This window comes from Strix uralensis, chromosome 4 (assembly GCF_047716275.1).
Source record: "Strix uralensis isolate ZFMK-TIS-50842 chromosome 4, bStrUra1, whole genome shotgun sequence".
NCBI lineage: Eukaryota > Metazoa > Chordata > Aves > Strigiformes > Strigidae > Strix > Strix uralensis.
The window spans coordinates 130,484,275-130,509,400 of record NC_133975.1 but is presented as its reverse complement, the minus strand read 5'-3'; the positions used below and the strand labels follow the sequence as shown (position 1 = coordinate 130,509,400).

Here is a 25,126-nt window from a genome sequence, read left to right as displayed (position 1 = left end):
CCTGTCCCCTTCAGAGAAAAGCAGCAGCTCTTAGGAAAAAAACTGAACATCAGAGTTTTGCTGCAGCAAATTCAGGGGAAAGAGGGGGCAGCTCCACCGTCGGAAGCATTTAGAGAACGAAACAGCGTGAGATCCCGTCGCTGACCGAGCGCCAGCACTTTACTCGCACGTTTGTACGCGATTTGTATCGAGTTGTTCGAGTCCATCTAAAACCACGGCGCAGGAGCTGCTCCTCGGGCGCCCGCTGCCGCGGCAGCTCCCTGCAGCCCGGCCCAGGGCAGTCGGGGAAGGTCTGTCCGTGTGTCCCACCTGCGGGTGCTGGCTTCTGCCTGCGCAGCGGCGGCAGTTCGGTGGCGAGAAACCCCCCTATGGAATCACTTCTTTTTCCTGTTCAGGAGATGAGGTGCAGACACTTTCACTTTACCAGGGATATTTCTTGACAAATCAGTATCCTACAAAACATTAAAGATGAGCAATTAAAACACAGCAGAAGAGCCTTCACGAACATCTTCCTCACCCCCGTTAGTGCCTCCGAGCCAGCGTTCCCCCAGAGAAAATAAGGCTGTTGGCAGGCTTCTGCTCTCGCCCCGTGTTTAATTAATGAAAGACTTAATGGTTTTCTGCACAGCTTCCACCCATCAGCTCTGCTGGGTCAGCAGTTCCCTGGGCACTACCTGCTCGCTTCAAGGCTGTTAACCATGAATTGTGTTTTTCTAGCAGAGTGCCACAAAAAAAAAAAAAAATCAACATAAAGTCTGCTGCTGTTCGGTGGTTTTGATCAGTGAACTGTTACAGGCCAACAAGCAGCTCTGACAGAGATAAACGGGGATCAGGGAAAGGAGAAATAAACCCCCCTGAGGAGGGAAAGGAGAAATGACCCCCCCGAGGGGCTGGTGGTGCCCAGGGCTGAGCAAGCCACCGGAGAAGCACATGGCAAGAACCCAGCACTCTCTGGCAGGCAGGGAAGTGCCATGGACTGACGGGGCCAATTTGAGAAGGAAATGGTGGAAATGGCAAGAGAGTAGAAGAAAAACCCCATTGGGTGGGCTGAGACCCACGGCCTGCAGCAGGCGAAAGCGGGCGGCGAGTGGTGCAGCAGGACGCTGCCTCCAGCCCCGAGCCCAGCCAAACTCCCCCTGCAAGCACCTGCCCCTTCCGCACGCTGGGAGTGGGAATTTCCCCTCCCAAAACTAAAGGATTCTTTGGAAGATTTCTTATTTTTGATCAAAAGCGACACAATAGAGAAACTAAGGCCCAGCGATACTGGTGGGGCTCAGTTTCTGATTCTTTCCAGCCTAAGCCGTACATCTTTCCCCAGCAGCACTGAGAAACCCCACACTGCTAAAAAAAGCTGTAAACCACTCGCTTTTGGAAATATTTACCCCCCAAAATGGCACTAGTGGACATTTTGCTGCTGATACATTTGCACAAGAGAAGCCACATAGAAAAACAAGTCACCTTCACACTGCGGAAGAGGTCTTTTTCTCTTGCACTGGCTTCTTTGGATTGCATAAAATTATGCAAGGCGATCTTTGCAGCTGTAAAAACACAGGTGAGATTTAAACAGTGTGTAAAAACGTGCTGCCTTCACTAGGTAACGCCCTGAAAAGGATTGCTGAGCTTTAATACAAGTACCTTTTCCCTTCTTCTGGGTGCCTGGAGTGAGCTTGACTTTGTACCTTTCAAAAAAATAAGAGTTTTCTGTAAGTAGTCGCAGGCCCCCCCTGGGCCAGAACAAGCCCCCGCCCAACCCTTCCTGCAGAAAATGCTGCGACTTACTTGTAGTTGGTCATGGCCGTGTAGGGAGCGCAGATGGGAACAGCGAAGAGCAGGACATCCTCGGGGTGGGGCTGGCCCGTCAGGGAGTCCAGCAGCGCTTCGCCTTCCTGCGCGGGCACAAAAAGAAAAAAACAAGAAAAAAAAAAAAAAAGGGAGATTTTCCGTGAAACCCACCAGCACCTCTCCAACCCCTTCGTTGTGGTTTTGCCAGGACTCCCTGCTGCCGCCGCGGGTTGGCTCTCATGAGGGGGCTACCAAAATGGACTGAATTCAGCTTTGCCAGCACTGAGTGATCAAGCTGCCGCTCGTTACAGACCGTCTTTACAAAAATCACATTATTTGAAACAGTTTTGAAGGACCCAAATGAGATCCCCAAATGTTACATCTTCACAGGGTCACCAAAAGCCTCCCCACTCCAGACAATCGTTATCTTCCATTGTTAAAGAATTTAAGGAAATTGACTTATTTCCAGCTTTGGGCAACACCCACAGCCTCTAATTATAGAAAACTTGGAAGCAATTATATGTAAATAAACTCGTAAACTAAGGAGCAGCTTGCACTGCAGCGTGCTGGGGGGTGCAAACACCTCAGAGGCAAAGGCAAGGGACAAACTTCTTTAGCTGGCCTCGAGTTTCTAGAGGGGATGTACGTGATAAAAACAGGGCAGGAAGGAAAAAAAGAGGTTATGTTTTTTTAAAAAATACAAGTGAGCTGGGTTCAAAGTCACAGGCAAGAAGGGGACTTCTACCAGCAAGGCCGTGCCCGCTGGAGGCCTGAGCCTCTGGTCCCACTCCCGGGGGCTGCGTCCTGCCAGCTTCGAGTGGGAATAAAACCTCCTCGGCACTTAGGGGAGCTTCAGAGACGAGCATTTACCTCAACTCCCGGCTGATCCTGGTCTTGCTCTTCCTGCACACACAAACAAAGGAGACGTCAGAGCTGACCTGAGCACACAACTGCTTCCCCCGCCCCCAGCCTCTGAGGAAAATACATTCTTTTATCAGCAATACACAAACCCACGCTCTCACTGCAAAGAGAATTTAGCTTATTTTAAATCAAAGGTAAGAAGACAGTTTTATGTGGGTGAGGGGAGGAATAATTCTTTCAAAACTCTAATTTGCTCGGCACAGGCCAAGCTGGGAGGAGAGATGGGTTGTGATTCCCAGGCACTGACTCACAAGAGCTGCTCTGGAGCGCGCTCGGTTCCAAGTTCAGCTGCACTGAGGGGGAGGCCCTGACTTGGGGGACCCTCGGCAGCCCCCCAGCAAGGCTCCGTGTCCTTCCGAGCCCCCGCTCCTGGCAGAGCTGGACACACAGCCTGCACATGGACTGCTACAGGGGGAGCTTGGCTGCTTTTTGAAACCGATGGGCTGCCAGAGTCGCGGCATTAGGCAGAGTGTTCTCTGCAGCACCCCGAAACCCAGAGCTGCTCACCCACCCCGGGAGAGGAGAGCCCCCCAGTGCCGGGAGAGGCGCAGCAGAGGGTGAGGAGAGACAGGAAGGCAGGGGAGGGGTGAGGCGAGTACGCTGCTCACCTTCTCCTCCTGCTGCTCCTCCAGGGCTGCGTCCTGCGCCTCGTGCAGCAGGATTCCTCCTGGGAGCGTCTCCTTGCCCCCGCCACGACGCACAGCCTTGGGTTTCTGCTGTTGCTTCTTTGCTGGCTCTTCTTTCGTCTTCCCCTTTTTCCCTTTTTTCCCTTTCTCCTCCTTGTTCGAGCCTGCAGACTGTGGTTATGCAGAGGTGGTCAGAGCCCGTGACTGTGCCACAGGGGAAGGCAGAAACTCCCCTCACTCACCCCCAGCAGCTTCATGATGAGCTCCCGGTCCTCCTCGTCCTGGTCCTTGTACTTCTCCTTCATCTTCTTCATTTTACTCTGCAGAAGAAAAAACCCCAACAGCTTTACAAACAATGACTTCTGTGGAGTTTTACACCCTCAGACAAACACCTAGATGCTGACCCCACATGCTCTTTCCTTCCAGGTCTCCTGAACCTCTTTCAGAGCAGGTCACCAGTGACCAAGAGATGGTGGTTTCCGTGAGGAAAGCACAGTGTGCTCAATGCCAGCAGCCCAGCACCATCATCCTGAAACCACTAAGAGCACCACCAAGAGCCTAAAACTACCAGGACACAGAATCCCAGAATCATCTTGGTTGGAAAAGCCCTTGAAGCTCCTCCAGCCCAACCATGAACCTCACCCTGACCGTTCCCAACTCCACCAGATCCCTCAGCGCTGGGTCAACCCGACTCTTCAACCCCTCCAGGGATGGGGACTCCCCCCCTGCCCTGGGCAGCCCATTCCAACGCCCAACAGCCCCTTCTGCAAAGAAATCCTTCCTAAGAGCCAGTCTGACCCTGCCCTGGCGCAGCTTGAGGCCATTCCCTCTTGTCCTGGCGCTGGTTCCTTGGCTTAAGAGACTCATCCCCCCTCTCTGCACCCTCCTTTCAGGGAGTTGTAGAGGGCCATGAGGTCTCCCCTCAGCCTCCTCTTCTCCAGACTAAACCCCCCCAGTTCCCTCAGCCGCTCCCCATCAGACCTGTGCTCCAGACCCTGCACCAGCTTCGTTGCCCTTCTCTGGACACGCTCGAGTCATTCAATGGCCTTTTTGGAGTGAGAGGCCCAAAACTGAGACACCTGACAGAAATTTGGAATTTCTGTCCACGCTTCACCTGGCAACAGCTCAACCCACGGGTAAAGCTTGTCCCTACCTTTTGGCCCCGCTTGATGGGCTGCGGGGCCGGCGGACCCTTAGTGGTGTTAGCAGCAGGGGGAGGTTGTGTTTCTGTCTCTTTCTGCTTCTCTTCAGGCGGCTCCAAGTTCTCAGAGTCGTTCTGCTGCTTCTTTTTCTTCATTTCTCTAAGGAAAACAATCACTTGACACACACTGCCCCTTGTTGTGCTCTCCTGGCAGCATTACCACCCTGCTTCCCCGACATGGGGGAACCCGAGACACATACACTGGAAATAACCCTCCTCAGTAAAACCTCTTGAGTACACAAAAACCTGTTCATTTCCAGCACTCCCAAACGACAGGAGCAGCCGTTGTCCCACAGGCAGGACCCACACTGGAAATGCAGGACGGACAAACCGACACAGACCAGCCCAGACTGGGAGGTGCAAGACACACCCAGCGCCCAGGTCGTGGCGAGGGAACGGGGAGAAGACGTTCACCGGCTGCAAACATACAGAGGCTCTCACCTCCTCTCCTTGGCAGACAGATGCCTTCGCCCCTGGGACTTGCTGTCACTCTAAGAAGTGAAACGCAGTTAGAGCACACCTGTGTCCAGCAGCAGTTCACACTGCTCTGTCAAACATCGGAGCTGGGGCCTTACCAAGTTGGGTTCTTCCTCTTTGGGGATGATTTTCTGCAGGGATCTGTGGGGAGATGGAAATGGAGCCCATCAGCAGATGTAGAGCAGCTCAACCACAGCCCAGACACTGGCTAACTTAGTCACACCGCCAATCCCAGTTTTGGTGAATGGAAAAGGGCAGCAATTTACAAAACAAGTCTTCAGATCTCTGCCAGCTTGTCTCACACACGCACACAAGCAACCAAGCCAGCCTGGGTATGGCAGGTGCTAAAGGAACCGCTGACGCTCAGCGCCGCGTGCACGCAGCCCCGCTCAGCCGCGGCGTTCCCTGCAGAGCTGCCCGGTTCCACCCGCTCCGTCCCGTCTCCTCACATCCTCCCGAGTGCCACAACCAGGGAGCTGAGCTCAGCTCACAGCCCACGTGCAGAGCGGCAACTCCGCACCCGCCGGGCAGAGCGGCAGCAACTCACGACTCGGTTTCTCAGAACAGCTCTGAAAAGAAAAGGGGGATGGCCACCTCCTGAGGAGCAAAAGCAGCTCAAGGGATGCTTAGGCCGAAACAGGGAAGAGCAGCGATGAAAGAGCCAGATACTCCTGTGTGCACTTTGGGAGGGGGCTCTGAAACAAGTAGCCCAGGAGGAAGAGCCGTGCAGTGAAAGGGCAGGGAAATGGTGCGCAGTGTGCAGGTACTCGTGCAGCACAGGCTTGCGGCCCCGCACACCTGAGCGTGGAAGGAGTGATGGCAACTCCTCACAGCCCTTGTCTGGGCAGCATTTGAACAGTCTGGAGATCCTCAGAAGTGCTCACAGTGCTGATAAGCGCAGCTGCTTCTTCACTTACCTTTGAGTCTGAAGATGCGACAGGTCGATTGTTGTATCTGGGTAATTTACCTCTTCCTCCTTCACTTCGCTCTTTGACTCCAGATGTTCCACTTCATCTTCAGACTCTCCATCATCCTCTTCGGAGTCACCCTCTGGTGCCGGAGGTGTGTTTACTCTGCCCTGGTCAAGGTCAGCGACGCCCTCGTCACGATTACTCTCAGACGTGGCTTCCACATCCTCCAGTGCTTCCTGACACTCTGCTTTTTCCTCTTCGTTGCTGCTATCTCCTCCTTCTGGGGCGTGGTGAGGAAAACGGGTGAGGAAAAACACAATTCACGTGAGAAACACCAAACCCCAAGCAGTCCCGTCTGCCGGCAGCGCGCACGGCGCCCCAGGCACACCCACTGTACCTAACAGCTCCACTTCTTCGGCCACCAGTTCACTGGCGTTGCTGGAAACCGTTTCCAGATCCTCATCCTGTACTTTGATTTTCCTTTCTTCTCGGTGTCTCCAAACACAGCTTTCATCCACCTAACAACAGAGGTGCCTTGACGTTAGGCCAGTACCAGCCCCAGCGATGTTCGCTAGCCCAGACAGAGAACACCTGACTCAGCTTTATTCTTTGAACACTTTTTGCCATTCAAAAAACAAGAAAACTAAACCAGCACGTTTAAACCCCAGCCTGACAACTTGAAAGCACAGCTAGTGAGGAGACACATGTAGCTGCAAAACCAGCAGACTCCCTAAACGTGCTTCAAACAGAGCTGGTATAAAAATCTAGCAGAGGTAGGAACGTTCACAGTGTCTGTTTTAAAAGACAACAGCGCAAACTGGGGGAGAACAGCAGTGAAAGCAGAGTCATTTTCAGTGAGTAGCATTTTATGGGATTTGTCCCAGTGGGAAAAGACGTAATTGGGAATATACTGATAAGCAAGAACCAGAAAATAAGCCTCCTACAGCTCAAACCAAATTACAAAAGCCAGCAGGAGCAGCACAGAGAAAGCAATACCTTGAACAAGAAGCTAAAGCCCATCATCAGATATGAAGGTGGAAGAAAATTCTTTTTCCCTGAAAAACAAAGGCAGATTCTCGTGAGGAGGTTTAGCAGTTATGTTACATGATGTATTTTCAAAATTCCTTTTTATTAGCGGCTTAAGCTACCAAAAAGTTACACTTAGGGCTTGTTCTACCTCTTGGATGACAAGAGAACAGGAGAAACTCAAAAGCAGTTTAGCTAATGATCTTCTGTCCCAGGCTCAGCTAGAAATGCTGCAGCAGCTGCCTGATACTCAGTCTAAACCACTCAGATTTTCAGAAGAGTGGGATCTGCCGGCTGGCACACAGAGAGGGGCAGCTACGGCATCTTCAGACAAAACACCTAATTCACATTATTCCTTTGTGTCTCACCTCGGATCATGAAGCTTCCAGTAGTGAGGTATTCTCCTGTAGGTGCTGTTTTAGAAACCTAAAAAAACCATGATAAACTGTAAAGAGTCTCCTGTCACAGAAGGCCAGCACTGTGTAGTAACCAGCAACATTCAAGCAAGCTGCGTTTTTAACTTGTGGGAACGGCTTTGCAGGACTCTGTGTCCGTGGGGTTCTTCCTGTCCTGTGTAAGGTGTTTTCCTAAGAGATGTTTCAATCACACACTACTGGCACTATGTTTTAGAAGCCCTGGGTGAGTAACTGGGTTATTCAGGAAATAAGAACACTAAAGGCACTGCAACTTTCAGTTTAATGTAATCTCTCCACCCATACACTCGAGCTGACTGGAAGCACAGCAAGCCTGCAGTTAATACACAGGCTAGAAGCTCAACTGAAAAAAAAAAAGAAAACTTCATTTTCAATAAAAGTCACAGAATCCCAGAATCATCGAGGTTGGAAAAGACCTTGAAGCTCCTCCAGTCCATCCATGAACCTCACACTGACCGTTCTCAACTCCACCAGATCCCTCAACGCTATGTCAAGTCCTTCTCCTCTGTTAGTAAGAAGCCAAACCTGCAACATACCCTCTGCCATGTGCACGTTGTATCAGAGATTACCCCTCCACCCCTGCCCCTAAGCGCCGCAGAGCTAGGGAGAATCATAGAAACACAGAATCATTCAGGTTGGAAAAGCCCCCTGGGATCATCAGCCCGACTCTACAAGTTCCCCCCTACACCACATCCCCCAACATCTCATCTAAACGACCCTTAAACACATCCAGGGATGGTGACTCCGCCCCCTCCCTGGGCAGCCTATTCCACTGTCTGACCACTCTTTCTGTGAAAAATTTTTTCCTAATGCCCAGTCTGAACCTCCCCTGTTGCAGTTTAAAGCCGTTCCCTCGTGTTCTGTCACTAATTACCTGTGAGAAGAGACCAGCACCAACCTCTCTATAATGCCCTTTCAGGTAGCTGCAGAGAGTGATGAACCCACAAGGAACGGTATCAGAGACCAAAACTTCACCCACATCCCTCAGTTCCCACACAGACACACTTCGTCTGCAGCCGCGCTTCCCTCAGAGCTCCCCCTCAAGGGCCTCCCCTCAGAGCTTCTGTCTGCAAAGCTCATGCACGAGTGTCCTTACCTGGTTGTGGGAGACCCACCAAGCACTGGTGACGACACGGGCATCCCAGGCAGCGCTGTAACACAAGGCCATGGTGCCAGCCTCCGTCAGGGTTCGTGGAGGGATTGGTTCACCTACAAAGGAACACCCGGCACACCCCTGAACACCATCCACGCACAGCAGGTGAAATTCTCCACACACGCACTAAGCCAGCACGTGGGCTTTCCCCGGGCCTGCCTAAGCTTGAAGGTGGTAAAGACAGAGCAGAGGCAGCGTCAGCAGCTGCTCTTCACAGCTCCCCACCAGAGGCTGCAGCCCTGCAAGCGAGCGGTAACCATGCTCCTTGCAGCACAAGGCCAACAGCCACCACCTCCCAGGAACAGGGCGCGGGCAGGCTGAGCTCCCACGGGATCCATCCCACCGTGCTAACGCTTCCCCGGCTGAGAGCAGCCCCCTCTGTCAGACCCCAAACTGTTGATGCCACCCACAAAAGCCGCAGCAGGGATCTGCGATCCTCCACTCGCCCCACCGCCTCTGCCAGCGACTTAACGCTTGTCTGTGAGCACATCTCCATTCCTTCCTCCCCACTGGGGGCTCAACGGAGCAATTGCAAGCGGTCGGGAAAGCGGGGAAGCGGCAGCACTCAGTCACAACCTCACCCTGGAAGGACTGAGGCCTCCTCTCACATCACCAAAAGCGAGTACCACTGCGAGGTGGGGAAGGCAGCTCACGGGGCTGGGCTCGGACGTGTAACACAGAGACCAACAGTTCACAGTGTCCCCAGGCTTCTATGAGTCCCTGCGCCAGCCCCGCAGCAGGTACCTGACGGGTTCTTGATCACACAGCTCGTGGCTCCGTGGAGATCCGCGTGCACGTATACGTCCCCTGGAAAAGCAGCGACTCGGATCAGTCACACACGTGGGAACCACACAGATCCCTCGAGCTAAGGTGAAGGTTTCTAACATTTGTGGGAAACAACTATTTTGTCTGCAAGGAGCAGGATGGGAAAAGGATACAGCAGCCTTTTCGCCCATCCCAGTTGTCCCAGGGAGAACCAGCAACTTTGCTGCTGACGGGCGTCTGTCCAACCTACTCTTACCCCACAGCACTGGAGGGCCCAGCCTCCCTCAGCAGACCCCCAGCACTCCACAGACAACACACACCAAGTCTCCGGGACTCACCTGCCCCAAAATCCCCTTTTACCCAAGACCCAACTTCAGAACAAAGCAGACAGACCTTCCCGTGTCATTCTTGTACGTTTACAAAACTGGAAAAAGAAGAGATAAACTGATAGATGCCACTTAATCGGGCTCACCTGGTTTAAGATATCGCTTTACGATCAGTTCATTCTGCTGTTGATCTCTTCCAGCAATAATAAGGTAATTCTCAGAACTAATGAACCACAGGAACTTTTCAAACCTGCCAAATTACATCAATCCATTGTGTGAAAAACACTCAGAAGAACTAATAGAACATCACAGATGTATATTTTTATACCAAACTCTTGAGAATATCCATCCTAGCATCTACAACTATAAGACACTGCAAATAGTTTCACATCTATCCATGTGTCTGGGGCATAGAAACAAGGCAAAGTACAGATACAACATCACTGCCAACAGTATTTTGAGATGAAACAACAAGTACTATCGCTATAAAGTCCTGTTTATTTTCATTTTAATAATTCAGTTATTAGACTATAAAAAGCTTTGTTTTTTTTTCTTTTGGTGGTTTTTGTTTCTTAAATCTACTGTTACTATTTCAGATATTGAGCTGCCAGTTTCCTGTTTTCACTAAGCCCATATTCCTGGCTGTGCTAAAAGCAAAAAACTCAGCTAAACTACAAGTCCATGTCCACTGAAAGGAACTTTCCCAGGCAAAGGCACTAAGAGGATCAGCTGTAAGGGAGACTCAATACAAAGCGTAGTGCTTAGAAATCATAATTAACTCCACTTCTAAGCTAGTGGAAACTCAGCCTGACGCAGTCGTTCCAAATTTGCACGCATTCGCAGGACGTTGGGTAAGGACAATGAAACTGTACTTGCCAATAGACCTTCCTGGCTTTCTGAATGGTGGTCACTGTCTGAACTTCCCTCAAGGTCTGCTTCGTCTTCTTCTCTGCCGATTTAAATGCCTGTTCAGACAGAAAGCGTGATCGCAACCCTCCAGCACAGAATTGCCAACGGAACGGTAGGAAAGTTGGTTGAAAAAGCTCAGAGATGTTGCCCGAGTGCTCTGCGTGCTGCGGCTCACAAGCCTGCATCCCCCTCATGCACACTTAAGAGAGCTGCCCTAAAATCTCCATAAATCTCCACCCTGAGATTATCAGCTCTCTGACCGTAAGGATTTCCACCCATTTCCGCTGGTGTGTGACCACCCAGCTGAAGTGTTCACAGTGCTACTGGTGGAAAGCAGATGGTAGAGCAGGGACCTGCGATCTTCTGGGCACCCTGAAAGCTTCAGAATGAAACAACCCTGCTTGGATGTTTTTACCTTTCGTGTCTCATTAGGGCTACTTAGACCAGGGTCAGGATTTTCCACTTATCAAAAATAGGGACTTTGCTTTTAAGTATCTCCTAAAAACAAAGAAAAAAATACCTTTTCTGCAGCTTCTACTGTCTTCTGTGTTTTCTTAGCTGCGTGTCTTTTGTGATCATAGTACCTGCGAAACACAAGTTTATTGGCAGCTGAAATCCCAGCAGATTCACTCACTTTTACAAGTACTTATCGTGGTCCTCTACATTTGCCATTAAGCATTCAGTTTTGAGATTTTTTTTTTTTAAGCCCAGATCTTTGGCTTAGTCTTCACCTGAGAAAAGCAGCCAGGTGAAGTAAGTCCCCTCCTCAGGAAGACAGAGCAGAGCATTTGGGTTACTGTTCCTTGTGTCACTGTGCAGGATTGTACTCAAAAGTAAATTACTGTGATAGCTAGAGACTAGCTGCTACGCAACAGCGAGACACTGGTTGTGGACCAAGAAAACGCATGTCCTAGAGCTCAGGGCAAGCTACTCATTTCAATCTCTAACTTCTATTTTTAAAAAGATACACACAGAGCCCTTCCTATGATGTTATCACTAATAACTGCAAACATACAGAAACTTCTAGCACCAAAACACACGTTCACTGTAAATCTTACTTTTTGGCATTGGCATACGCAGACAGACTGAGATCAACATCAACTAACGATGGTTTGTTTTTCTGAGGTTTCTTCAACTGTTTGTTTTTATTCTTTTTCTTTTTTCCCTTTGGTTCTTCTGTTTCTTCCTTCTCTAAATCAGCATCCTCCTCCTCCTCTTCCTCTTCAGATAACACATATGGGTTCCTAAAAACACATGACATCATATGATTAAGATAAGAGAACTGGTTATTTTTCACCATTAGTGCAACACACTCTTATTTCTATTCTCTCATAAAGACTAGAAACCCTTAAACCATTTTCACTCTGCAGCTGCAGGAAGGCCCCAGGATACCTTACATGCAAGTTTATGTCTTTGAGTCAGCCAAAAAAGAAAACAAAGGTAGAAGATAGAGTCCAAATTTTCCAATCCAAGAAAGTGACATTTTCCAGGGCAATTTCTTCTATCAAAAGGCACACATCCATGCTATCAACCTAGAGAAAAATCTACTCAAAATGAAGAACCATTCTGAAGATTTCATGAAGTAAAAGAAACACAAGACATTCTGCGTGTGAACGCTGCATGGAAAGAGATCAGTTACACCAACATACAGACTCACTGAACAGGACAGCAATGTGCTGGTTTAAAACCTCAAAAAGTATCTGCTCCACTGTTTTCAAAGCATGCTGAGCACACACTAGCTCGATTTGTACCTGCTTCTCACCAGGACATGAAATCCTGCTCGATACAGCTGTACTAAGGCTGTGTAGCAAAGGGTGACAGAGCATAAAATCATGTTTTTCATAAAGGGAACTAGATGTCTGTAGTCCTCCATACTAAGGGCGCATGATTCAGCGCTTGGTGGACCGAGCGGTTGGATCGGCGAAGTGATCATCACTCGCTGCTAAAACTGATGGAGAAGTGTCTGATGACAGTTGCCAACACAGAACTCACTCCTGGCAGCACATTTATTCTATACACTAACATTTCTGAAAGCGAGGTAACTAAATATTCATGAATTAACTTTGCCATATTACGGCTTTCATACCAGAAGTTCTAGCTATAAAAAAAAGAAATTCTTCCTTTTTTATCTCTAACATCCTGACTGGGTGTCAGATCAGGTTTTTAAAGACACTCCAAGTCCTGTCTCACTGCCAGCGCTCTCATCAGGACTTCTGTAAGAACCAGCATCCACACTCACAGCTCCCAACAGCCGTGGTCTTGAACCATTGGCTGCTCAGCGGACTGCTGGGAGCAGCCAGCAGCACCGAAAGGGCCGGGACCACACGGGGATTTTAGATCAAAGAAGAGCAAATCTGACAGATTTAATTGCTGACTGACAGACTGGAGCTTTGGACCTACACTGCCTTAGGACACCTTCCAATGTTTTAGACTATAGTCAGACAGACTCTAAAAATACCAATAGAAAGGTTATTACAGTAACCAAATTACTATTATTTTTCAAAGCAAAAAAGAAGGCATCCCTCTGCTCACAGAACTATGTTCTCTTCGTGCTGCTGTAAGAAAAACGGAACAATTTAAATACCAACGCACAAGCTAAAAAGATACCTGTCTCCTACACAGCTCAGTTGGTCCCATTTGCCTTTGGTACAGGTGACCTGCAACGTACTTACCTCAGCAGCATTGTGATATGATTTGTCTGAAGCTTTAATTCTTTGATTGCACTTGCAACGGGGTCTCCCTGTGCCTGAGCTTCTTTAACGATGGCTCCAATCTCCGTCCAGTCTATCTGGTTGGCTAACGCGCTACGGACCACCTGGATGGCTCGGTCGACAATCTCCAAGTTCATTTCTATAAGTTCTCCTTTCATCTTATCAGCTTCCTTAAGGAAAGAAAAAAGTTTATACCCATTGAAGCTCAACACACACTCAACAATAGTTTTAAAAAAAATAAAAGTAGTAATTAATATTGAGATGAAATCCAAGGATGGCGTTGAAGTGATCATACAGGACAACGGTCAAACTGACTCCTGGGAGCAGAGCAGCACAAACAAATTTTGGCAAGAGCGGTGCAAAGCGCTCGTAAGGGAGCAAAGCCCTGCTGGGCTGGCCTAGGCTCCCTGAGGGGCTACAGCACGCTCACCGACAACGGAAAGCTTTGCTCTGGGGTCTAACGCTGACCATAGCAATGCAGACCAGCAGGTACAACTCTTCAAGAAACATTATATATCATCTTAGTTAAAAAAAATTAAAATCAATCTCAGTTTTACCTGAGCTTGCTGAAGAGCTTCCAGTCTGTGCTCATGGTCCCTACGGACATTTTCAAGTTTCTTCAATGCTTGTTTTTCCTTTTAAAAACAAATAAGATGGAAAAATATAACTACAAATGGCACCTTATCACCTAATCACTGCAAGACACTCAATGCAGCATTCCAGCACAGAAAAATACAGAGATGCAGTCTCCAAAATACTGTTAACGCTACTACTTGTATTCCAAGCAGAACCAACTGTGATGTTATACATCTTGAAATCCACTCCCTGACCACCCCTGACTCAGCATTTCCAAAAAAATAAGGAATGTCACCTCCCCCATCCAAGGCTACAGGAACCAAACGAAGCATTTGAAGCTCCGAGAGCCACCTCAGCTGCCCCACTCTTAGATGAGAGCATACCTGCTGCAACGCTTTCAGATCAATTTTCTGTCCCTCCAGCTTGGAGTAGAACTCGTCTGCTGCCTGCAAGACAAAATCAGTTTTAAGAATCTCCAAGTGGTACTAACTTACACCAGCAACAAGCAGGCAGAGGAGGTTCCGCTCAAGAGAGGTGGCTGCAAAGCACCAAAAGAGGAGACAGATGCTAAAACAGGGTTAGTAACTTCCTCCATTTTACCTTCGCATGACAGGAGTTCAAGGATATGTCTCACCGCAAACCAGGGGCTATGCACAAGACAATAAGTGGCCAAACTATGTCCCACATTTTTTGCTAAGGAATGGTGAAAAGGAAGCTGCTGTTCGACACAGTGTGCTTGTCAGATTAAATGATTGCAATGATAGACCTGTCTGCCCTGAATTCCTGCTGCTTCAATAGATCAGTTAAAAAAAAAAACAAACCACACAAAAAACCTAGAAAGTATGCCTAAGAATTGCTCCTGGTATGCCAGTTGCCAGACACTGTGCTTGAAACAAAAGAAGAGGAAGGTTTTAGGCTGCTTGTATCATCACTCTGTGAAGGAGATGACAGAAATTCAGCCAAGAAGCAGGACAGGAAAGTGAAATGGGAATTCTGGAGATCAAGGTCAGGAACAACACACAGTTCATGATTTTAGATGTTAATGAGTCAAGGACCAGGAAGGACAACACTCAAGGAAATACTAAATCAGGTGCCCAAAGCTTTTAAAGTAGCAACTGGGAAAATATAAACGTGATGACTGTGATGACTGTTTGCCTCCAGCGATACCTCGGCGTCTGAACTCTCCACTAACAAAATGTCTGACCAGGACTGATAACAGCCACCTTCCTGAGAGGCTCAACACACACCCCCGCTCAGTGCCACGGGCCGTATTTCAGCTACAGGATCTAATTGAGTTAATAAAGACAACCCTGCTCAGCAGGAGCCTAAAAGCCCTGTTTTACTTGGCCTTTTCTGCATTAAACATTTATCCATAAAATGAATCATCTCTTCCAAGGTCTATGTTTTCATTAACAACTTCTGCACTGTATTTTAATTACTCTTTTTAGCATCAGTCAATTAAAGCACTTAAGTACAGTATCAGCAAAAGCACTGTACCTTATTGAATGAGTCAAATTCCAAGTACGGACATTTTGAATGTTGAGAAAACAAGAAAGGATGAAATTCCTCATATCTGTAAAATACACATTTGATATTATCACCTGAAAACTAATTTATATTATGCAGACTAGTAGAAAAAGAAATAAATACTTCAAATATTTACGTGTAGATATCTTCTGCTGGTTTATCTGGTTCCAGACTTGGCTTTTTCTCTCTTTTCTGGATAATATAACCCTAAAAGAATATATAAATAAATCATCAGCATCTGTCTTTGAAAAGGATCCCCCTTATCTTGGCAAGGCAGCAAGTTTTAGGTGCTAACCTACTGATCGGCGTGAGACAGTAAATCATTCTAGCAAGGAGAGCTTGTGGCAGAAGCAATGTGACTGACTAAAGCCCTGACTGCTTGCTTGACTCCAATTTCTTCCAGAAAAAAAGGTGAACTCTTACAAACTTCAGGACTATCCTGCAGCTTATCACACAAATGCAGTTTACGTGCAGAACAGCATTACCCGCTGTTAAAGCACAAGTGCAATTCTCACAGGACCTACATAATCTGCTTTGTAAATTATTTAATTGCTGCACAGCCAGTGCAAGGAAGCAAGTTTTATTCCCCATCACTACCTGGAGCCCAAGCTCACAGACTAAAATCTGTAGCTATTAACACCAGGAACAATCATGTGCTGAGCAACACCTGCCTACCAGTTTAGTTCTGCAATTCCTGCACAACTGATAACCAAGCTGCCCACCTGAGACCCACCTTTCCACTGAAGTTGTCAGTTAGTGTCATATATTCTTCTGCTTTCTCTAAAGCAGTAAGCACTTTTTCAATATTTTCTAAAGAGAGAGGGGGGAGGAGAGGAATATTTTAAAACACCTAGAACAGAAAGATATTTTGATATAAACAAAGCACAACAGCAAATCAACAAAAGGCCCAGGCAACTGCTCTTCCAATTAAGTGCCTGAAGCAACCTGTCCAACCTAACCACGTTAAGTAGGATTCTAGCAGGTCTCAAAAATAAAATAGCAGCTATCCTTTACCCCTGGTGCTTCACTACAGCAATTACCATTCATTTTAAACAGGAGCCTCAGCACGCATTTTACATCTGGGGAATTTTTAATTAAAAAAAAAAAAATCTATATAGGTACTTTAAGACATAATTATTCAAGTTTCAGAAAAAAAAAAAAAGACCACATAAGTGCTAATACTTTATAAAAATAAAACTGGAGAGGCAAAGCATAAACCAGTAGCTGTGAGAAGTTATTTGTTTGTTACAACGTTGATTTATTACAGCAACATAATGCAGTAGAAAGTAAAAAATCCTTTGGATTTATGGCAAATATAAAGCACACAAGAAAAATAAGACTACAGAAAAATCTATTCTGACTTTATTACCCAAATCCATAATTTCCTAATAAACATAAAGCTGCTACTTTATCAAATCCCCACTGTGTGTGCTATATCTAAAGGAAGACTTTGATGCTAACTCTTCTATACAGAATTCTTATAGAACATCCCTTTCCGTAGCCAGAGTTCACCTGACACGTAAGGTGGTATCTCATTATAAAACATATTTAGACTATAGGGGGAGTCTGATGGTTTTTCTCCAATATAGTCACAATTCAAGAGTTTTAACGTGAACAAGGTTGGTCCCCAACCTAAACACATTAAAACCATATGGTCAGAACTACAGGTTTAAAGGTTACTCATCTCTTTGGAAAAAGAATACTACATAGACATAAAAACTACCATATTTGTAGTACAGCCTTTAAAATGCTATTTCCCACATACCTTTACTTTCCATTTGCTGATCTATTTTGACATAACCAGAAAATCCAGCTTCTATAAGGCAATGCTCAATGAGAGTGGCTCCATAAGCTGTTAAAAAAAAAAAATGAAGACTCATCTGTAGAAAACATTCACAATGAAATCTGTAGTCACACAGAAATGATGAGAAGTGTTCCAACAAGTTAGGGCCATGAAACTACAGCCAATCCCTAGAGAGGCTGGGGAGAGCGAGGGAGTTGTGGTCCCAAATTCCAGAGGCAGAGAGAGAGATGATCGGGACCCCTGGGGTGGCCCTCTTGGAACTGCTGGGCTGGGCAGAGCAGGGGTCTCAGCTCACGGCTGATCAGTTCTTAGAAACTTAAGGATGCTCAGGCTCATCTGGAACTGGGAAAGGTCTAGAATAGAGTGAGGATATACAGGAAGGATGGGCTTCACATGGGCCCAAATGGAATGAAACCTTTACATGTAAAAGGGGGTAGGAAAGATTCTGAACTGAAGAGTGTAGGAAGCCCAACCCCGGGATGGCAACTGCCTGGCTTGGGGTAAGGTGCTACAAAACGTGAAGCCATACAAACTCTGCAGCTTCAAATAAAGAATTAGGAAAAAGCTGGCAAAGACAAACATGATATGAGTGACAACAGAAACAGATGCAGCCCGGTATGAACATGGTGCAGACAAGCAGCAAATGCAAACAGATATAAGCTCCTCCAAAGATCCTTAAAGACTAAGAAACAAGATGGGGCCATGGAAAACCAAGTTTAGTTAAGAACACTGAGAACAAGCAAAGCAGAACCAGGAAGGAAGGAAGACAACCCCATGGACAGTGCTGCACCAAGCTTAGAATGACATAGCTGAGCTTAGAGTAGGTGAACGGGATCTTAAGAGTCCAAACAAATTAACAGGATAACCACTTGAAAATAAACCAGCACAGTGCTGTGGGAATGAAAAGCCAGGCCTACATCTGGGAGATGCAGTAGTAAGGCTGCAGTGTTAACTGCTGGTCACCCTAATGTGCAGAGGGACAGCCAAGAGGCTGTGAAAGCCAGACACAGACCAGCTAAATCAGGTTTCAATCAGCCCGGCCTGGCTGGACAGATGCCATGTCATGGTACAAGGCTGACACTAAAATTTACCTGGATCCACACTAGCAAAACAAAAGCCTGAGCAATCTCCTACAGGCGTTCTCAGCTCAAAAGGGAAGGTTACATAAAGCAAGGAAACTTCTTAGAAGGAAAGAAATTAAAACAATTAATAAAAGGCAATGTCTGCACACAACCTGCAGGCTATTTAAAGATGTTATTTTGGAGGTTCAGAACAAATGTATACCACTTATTAAACAGTGTTTCAGAAAAAATCCAAGGACATCTGGTATGACTAAACATCGAGTTAAGAGAAACTTAAAAGCAAAAAGTCATCTGAAGTTGTGTCCCTTGCAGAAAATGGGAGACCAAATTCTGGCAGGTGAATGTAAAACGCAGCAACACTGGCCAAAATTAATCATGACAAAAATCTGAAAAAACCCTGTTAAGATGAATAATGAAGCCTTTTCTGGATATATCATAATCAGCAGGTTCAAGTGATCAAGGTGCAACAGGAATACTCAGATATGACAAGAGCAGGAAAATTAATGTCTTGAGTTTCTTTCACAGTGTAGAGGCACAGGGAAGCTTTGGCTGGAATGTTTTTCCGCAGGCAGTATGCCAGAAAATCTGCCTCAAATCCAGCTGTCAGAAGAGGTGAAGGATCCAACAGGCAAAACAAGTAGCACTAAATCCTCCAGATCATGCGGCACTCAACCAGACATTTAAGAGAACTCAAGGACAGAGATGCCAAACTTAACTGCAGCTTGCAACATCTCTCTTGCCTTTGCAGCAGAAGCACAAGGATTTTTGCGCTGGCAATTTTAAAAAGGGACTAGAAAACTATCAACTGTTTTTAGCCTAAAGACTAGAACTAGCAGAGAGCTTTGCACTAGATAGAGAAGAGTCAGCATAGTTTTGTATTTGCAGCATAACACTACAAGAGAGTTAAAAAGCACAAAGATGAGGGAGGTCAAACAGACCAATCTACTTAGATTTCCAGAAAGCATTTAGCAAAGCTCACCCCAAAGCTCTCAGAGAAAACAAGCTGGCACTGGGTAACAGGATAACCCCTGCCTGGATAAAAATGGGGCTGAAAAACAGGAAACAGGGAGGAGGTATAAACTGTCAGCTTGCATCCTGGAGGGAGGGGAGGAAAGCTGAGCTCTACGGGGACCTACTCCAGGGCCTGCACTGATCAACATGCACTGAACTGCCCTGGGAAGGGGGAACAAAGGGCAAGGGACAAAGCCTCCGGATGAAACACAACTCATCTAAGCCACAGAGACAACAGTCAGCTGTGAAGAACTGGAGGAGATGGAGCAATAGCGAGTGATTAAATAAAGAACCGACACATAAACTCACTGTAAAACAATATAAAATTATGTACGTGAGGAAAAACTATCCTACTTATGCATATGCCCCGCTGATGATTTCTTCTGGGAGCAAGACCTAACAACAGATGGTCCTGTGGAAACATAAGCTCAATTGTCAGTGAATACAAAAGAGTCAAGCTGTGTGTTGGGAATTATTGGGAAAGGAACAGTGAACAAAACAAGGGAAATCATGCCACAAAATAAATCCATGGTGCACTTCCACTGTGGATGTTATGTACACTTTCACTGCCCCCATTTCAAAACAGGTAGAGCTAGAAAAGGCAGAGAGAAGGGCAACAAGGATAATCACAGGCTTGGAACAAGGCAAGACTACGTAGGCTGTGCAGTAGGCTGCTCAGCCCAGAAATTACTAAGACTAATAAAATGAGTGGTGCAGTTAGTAAACAGGCAGCAACTGTTCACATTCTCTTCAAATCCAGTACTAGAGCACCAAGTAACACTGGTGGGATGAGTTGCAAAGCAAAGAAAGGATGTGATTTTTCATGTGACATGCGAGTGGCAATCCTCACCACAAAAACACTGTGGATGCCAGACGTTCAGACAGGTTCAAAATGAGATTTGGTAAATACACACAGAAGGAAAACCCAACCCAAGCTATTAAATACCAAGACGCCTGCTGATCAGTCATGGGAAGTCTCTGAAATGTAAAACTGCTGGGATTGAGACTCTTCTGGGAAAATATTGGTGTGCCTGTTAGGGCTGCAGAATGGCAGGGCTGGTGACCAGGCACTGGCCCAAGGTTAAGCTGACCGCATGGGACATGAGGAACTACAGGACACAACAGGAGAAACTGCTGGACATGTTGCCAGCAGCATGAGAAGCAGCAAAAATGAGAGAAGCGGCAGGAGGGACGGTGGTTTCACAGGTGGTTAAGGAGGAGTGGGGTGAGAAACAGCCGAGCTCACACAGTAAGTGAAGGAACATTTGTGGTCCTCGAAGAGAGTGGAGCCTTGCCAGGCCAGCTGTGTCTGCGTAACCAGATCAGTGACGCTCTACAAGGCCAAGGTTAGCTAGATAACAGTATGAGAAATACCAAATTCTGGTACGGATATAGCAAAACTGGGACCAGTGGGGGAAAGTAATTAGCAGTGGGGTGTTTATTTTGGAGGAGACCGAGATGGAAAAAGAGAGGGACAAGGGTGGTGAAGAAGAGAATCAAGAAATGGGGAAAGTAATACTTAGGTCTGTAAATCATGTGATTTGAGCTGTTCAGGGGTACCTGCCAGGCAATCCTGTGCTTGATCAACACTGCCAAATCAGGGGATAAACCAAACTTGTTCTGACCACGTCACACAGATCAAATCTGTTTCTATGGTGAGGAAAACTGAGGTGCAGGGTGCTTTGCCCAACTACCAGAGAACACCCAGACAGACATTTCAAGCATCCTGGTATTACCACATCAGTACTTGTTCCAGGACTGGCAGCACTGGCATCCTCCACCCACTTCCTAACAACATCCTTGCCCTGACTGTACATTTAAATCTCCTATTTGGTACCACTAAAGACAAGACACTGGGCAAAATGCATCAAGTCAGCACTTCAACAGGGTCCTCAGGGTCCTCTCAGGTCCTCATCACTGCAGGATCATGGCAAGGCTTATCTCTTTGTGCAGCTGGCTTGGAATCAGAAAAAATCTACTCTGTTTTCAAAGGCTTAGGATTTTTGTAATTTTTCAAACGTACATAAAAGCAGTGTCACGAACAACATCAAAAAAGAAAAAAAGACTGCTTGAAGTTGTTCTAATTTTGAGCATCATCTAAACATAACATGTATTGACCCCATTTCATTTTCTAATAAAAAACAATTACTTACGGAGATGCGGGTTAAGAACCCTCTTCAGTTGTTCCCCTTTGGGTGCATTTGATATTATTTCAGTTAACCTGTGAAAGATAATGGAGAGTTGCAAGAGCACTGAGTTTTAAGACTACATTGTATTGCTTAGAAGCTACAAAACGTTTTAAAAATTGTTTTTTAATTTAAAAAAAAAATGTAAAATGGCCTGTAATATGTGGAAGGACTACCCAAAGACATGCTGCCTTTCACAGTTCCAAATAATTTGGGGTTATTCAGACACTGACACCATCTAAAAGCAACTACCTTTCCAAGGTTGGCAGAGGCGCAGGCGCTTTCGCACTGTCGACCGGGTATCGTTCCCGAACCGCAAACCTGACGTCATCCGCTTCATCCGTGCGAAACCTCAGAATGTTTAAAATGACATATTCGTGGTCTGTCAGGACAACGTTACCCTGCGAGCACAGCACGGGGGACCATCAGCAAAGGCCACGCTCAGGTGCTGGCTTACAGAGGGCACGCGTGGAGCTTCACACTCACCCTGTCGTAGAGCTCGACGATCAGGTGATAAGCAGCTTCATCGCTTCCAAACTGGAAGTCCACAATTCTGTCTATGCCCAGCTGTTTTACACTGACAAGTCTTCTGGTCTTTAAATGCTTACGGCACTGCCAATAATGGGAGAAAATGTCCGTAAGATGATGCAAACAGAGCTGCTTGGGATGTTTTATACTGAAATAGATTCTGAGCTATAGTTGCCTCCCGTGACACTGACCACTTCTTACTTAATACAAATACCATAAGGGTAAAAATGCTGATCTTGGCAATTCAGAGACAAGCCAGCTCTTAGTAAAATAATACCTTGATATTTATAGGCAATTGTTCCAGATTCTTAAAATTAAGCCATTTTTGCCACTGAAAACTATTTGTTTAGCTCAAGAACTGAGTAGCTAAAATTCAAAGAGTTTATTTTACAAAGAGAACTGGGATTATCCCCACACCCACATCTGATGTGGAAAGTCACCCTGGAGAACCTTTGCTGAGTCATTTCAATGAGGCCACGGGGGCTGAGCAGATTCAGGTTGCATCCCTGCAGATCTACCTGCAGGAACGGGGCCTAACAGCCAGCGGCAAGATCTGAACTCTCCACATCCAGCAGGTGGAACAGCAGGAGTCTATTTGGGACATCCATCCTAAAAAATTGGACAATCCAATGGGAATAACAAGGACTTTGCTGGAGTAAAATTCCAAAAGGTTTGGGTGGCCCAGAAAATGTCTAGCAGATCAATATTAGTCTTCATAAATTTAAATTTTCATTTTTTCAGGCCCTGAATATCAACGACGTGACCCTAGGTCTGCATTTGCTCTTCCCTCGTCTTCAGTCACCCGCCTGATCAGGATCCACCAGGCAAATCCTTCCACTAGTTTCTTCTGTCTCCAAGGACAGAACATGAACGTTGCTTTCTGATACTCAGCCACCTTATTCAAAAGAAACTGTAGGTTAGTTTACCTTCATTGCAAAGCCAGACGGCATCATGTTTTTTGGCCACTCAAACTCAGTTGTGTGAATGCGTATACCAGATTCAAGCAGCAGCGTGGCCTTGCAGTCTGGTCTGTTAAAAAAAAAATAAAGACTCACCACTTGGCACACGAGCAGCCACCCCTTACCACATGCCTGTCTGCACCCGAATGAGACCAAAGCACCCCAAACCAGCAGCACTGTCTACAGAAAACACTGCTGTCGAAACCAGCAAAGCCCCCAGTGCCGCAGCCAGGCTGACAGCAAAAGGACATCCGTGTTTTAAGCTTATGGATAATGTGGCAAAACTCTTGGCAAGCAACGGAGTTAAAAATTCTCTGACACAAGTGGAGGCAAGCAGGTGAGCAAGGATCCACCTCAGACATGGGTTAGGGATGGGACAGGAGCCTGGGCACCAGTATCACTTCCTAACTGTTGCTTTTTATTCCTCCAACTCTTCTCTTCCCCCCCCCCCAAAAAAGAAACAACAACTGTGTGTTTTTACACTAACACTTTTGGCCTTTTGTGTATTTTCTGGAGTATTTCACACTTCATATGCTATCTCCCAAGACCTTCCTGGGCAAAAATTATTGCATTTTATCAAACAACAATAGAATTTCACTGAAAACTAGTCAGAAAAGTCACACACCTGTCAACACAAATTACACACATACAAAAAAAATCTAGTTCTCATAGGTATAGTAACAGCATAAAGAAATTTAAAAAGTTCTTACTTTTGAAGGCGAATAAGGTATGTCTTATTATCCACATCATAAACATTGTTTACTCTCATTCCCAATAAGCTGTCAAAAAGAAAACACATGCTTTGGAGAATACGATACACAAACCACACAAGGGGCTGAAAAAATCCTAGTGATAATCAAAATATACAGAAGTGCAAGATATGATAAATTGCCAAGCGGTAACTGAAGAGGCAGCAAAGGAAGATTGAGCTGGAAGCCAAACAACCAAAAGTGGGAGAAATTACTATTAATGGATAAAGTGCAAAAAGCTAAACAAACTGATGCAAGGACAGCCACTGTGGACACCCCCACTGCAACCTGACAGCTTCTGGATCTCCAGTGCAGGATGATGGCCAGGCTGCTGGCTCCTGCAAAATTTACTGGTTATACTGGAGCAGTCTGCTCCTCTGGGATAACGTCATCAGCTGGGGAGCCCTTTGCCAGCATGGGGCACCAGTATTCCCAGTACAAGCACAGAAATGGCCTGGGGGCTCAGTCTCGTCCTCCTTTTGTTCAGAGTGCCCTGGACAGCAGAAGGGTATCAAGGCTCCATGGGGCACGGACCTGAGGAGCTTCTCAGCTCAGTGGGAGAGTAGGTGACAGACCACAGCACCTTCCCCACGCACACAGGGAAGGAAAAGCGCTCAATTGCTCCCCAGGGAGAGGCTGGGGGACAGGAGCAGGACAATGAGGGGGGGAAACAAGAGCGCCAGGCCTTCCCTGATGGTGTGAGAGGGGAGGCAGAGAGGACTCGGTGCTCTGTGGCAGGAGGGGTGCTGGGGGCCACCCAGGCAGCATCAGACAGGCCCTGTGCTGCCCCATGGTGCGGTGCAGAGGGGCAGGGCAGAGCGGGGGTGAGGCAGCGAGGTAGGACACGGCGGAGGGGAAGAGAGGGGGTGGGCGCGGACCCCGGGCTGCCGGCGGGAAGCAGAGCGGCCCCACACTGCCCCGGTGGGGACGGAGCGAGTCGAGGGGGGGGGGCGGGGAGCAGCCGGGCCAGAGCCAAGAACCGCTGGGCTGAGCGGGGGGAAGAGAGGCGCTACCGACCGGGCCGGGTCCCGCTCCTCGGGGCCGCAGCGGGCAGGAAGCGGACCCCGCGCTAGGAGGGCGACCCGGGATGGGGGGAGCGGTACCTCTGCCGGAGCTCAGCGAGCACAGCGCGGATATCGATGGTGCTGAAACGGGACTTCATGGCGGCGGCAGCGCCCGCTCCCTCCCTCCCACAGCGCTCCCAACTGCGCGCCTGCGCTCGCGCCCGCTACGGGTCGCGCCCCGCGCCAATCCTCAGCGCTCCGCGGCCGCCCCCTCCCGCGCGTGCGCAGAGCCGGGCGGCGGCTTGGCGGGCCGGTAGGGGTCGGTGCGACGGGCAGGGGCTGCGGGGGGCCCGGTGGGGCCCAAAAGGCGGGTGCGGGGGGGCGGGGGGGCGGCCGGGGCAAAAGGAGCCCGCGTCTCTCTGTGTTGCCCAGGCTACGCTGCAGTGGCTATTCACAGG

At 47.5% G+C, this 25,126-nt stretch overlaps 1 protein-coding gene across 2 annotated transcripts; it reads right to left on the bottom strand.

Annotated features, from left to right (window-relative positions):
- Window positions 1-127: 127 nt before the first annotated feature.
- NEMF (nuclear export mediator factor) lies at window positions 128-24,850 on the bottom strand. 2 transcript variants are annotated; one of them, XM_074869258.1, is made up of 33 exons: window positions 24,768-24,850; window positions 23,626-23,694; window positions 22,883-22,985; window positions 21,915-22,040; window positions 21,681-21,829; window positions 21,396-21,463; window positions 17,111-17,197; window positions 16,079-16,155; window positions 15,482-15,552; window positions 15,316-15,391; window positions 14,202-14,264; window positions 13,800-13,877; window positions 13,204-13,412; window positions 11,590-11,775; window positions 11,052-11,115; window positions 10,499-10,587; window positions 9,769-9,872; window positions 9,276-9,338; window positions 8,475-8,587; window positions 7,313-7,370; window positions 6,915-6,973; window positions 6,316-6,436; window positions 5,925-6,198; window positions 5,106-5,148; window positions 4,972-5,021; window positions 4,483-4,630; window positions 3,572-3,649; window positions 3,312-3,500; window positions 2,653-2,685; window positions 1,780-1,886; window positions 1,636-1,679; window positions 1,459-1,538; window positions 128-452 (listed from the first exon to the last, which is right to left on the bottom strand). In XM_074869258.1, exons 1-33 carry the CDS (start codon window positions 24,824-24,826, stop codon window positions 375-377), a joined length of 3,216 nt encoding a protein of 1,071 aa, XP_074725359.1. In that variant the 5' UTR covers window positions 24,827-24,850; the 3' UTR covers window positions 128-374. The 2 variants fall into 2 exon arrangements, with proteins under 2 accessions (XP_074725359.1, XP_074725360.1); XM_074869259.1 differs by having other exon boundaries at window positions 5,925-6,195.
- Window positions 24,851-25,126: the final 276 nt, after the last annotated feature.

Coding starts and splice junctions, on each gene's coding strand:
- NEMF (XM_074869258.1), bottom strand. CDS start 24,826: ATGAAGTCCCGTTTCAGCACCATCGATATCCGCGCTGTGCTCGCTGAG. Junction 21,830..21,914: donor TCGTCGAGCTCTACGACAGG/GTGAGTGTGAAG, acceptor CTGTGCTCGCAG/GGTAACGTTGTCCTGACAGA. Junction 17,198..21,395: donor GGTTCTTAACCCGCATCTCC/GTAAGTAATTGT, acceptor TTTTTTTAACAG/CTTATGGAGCCACTCTCATT.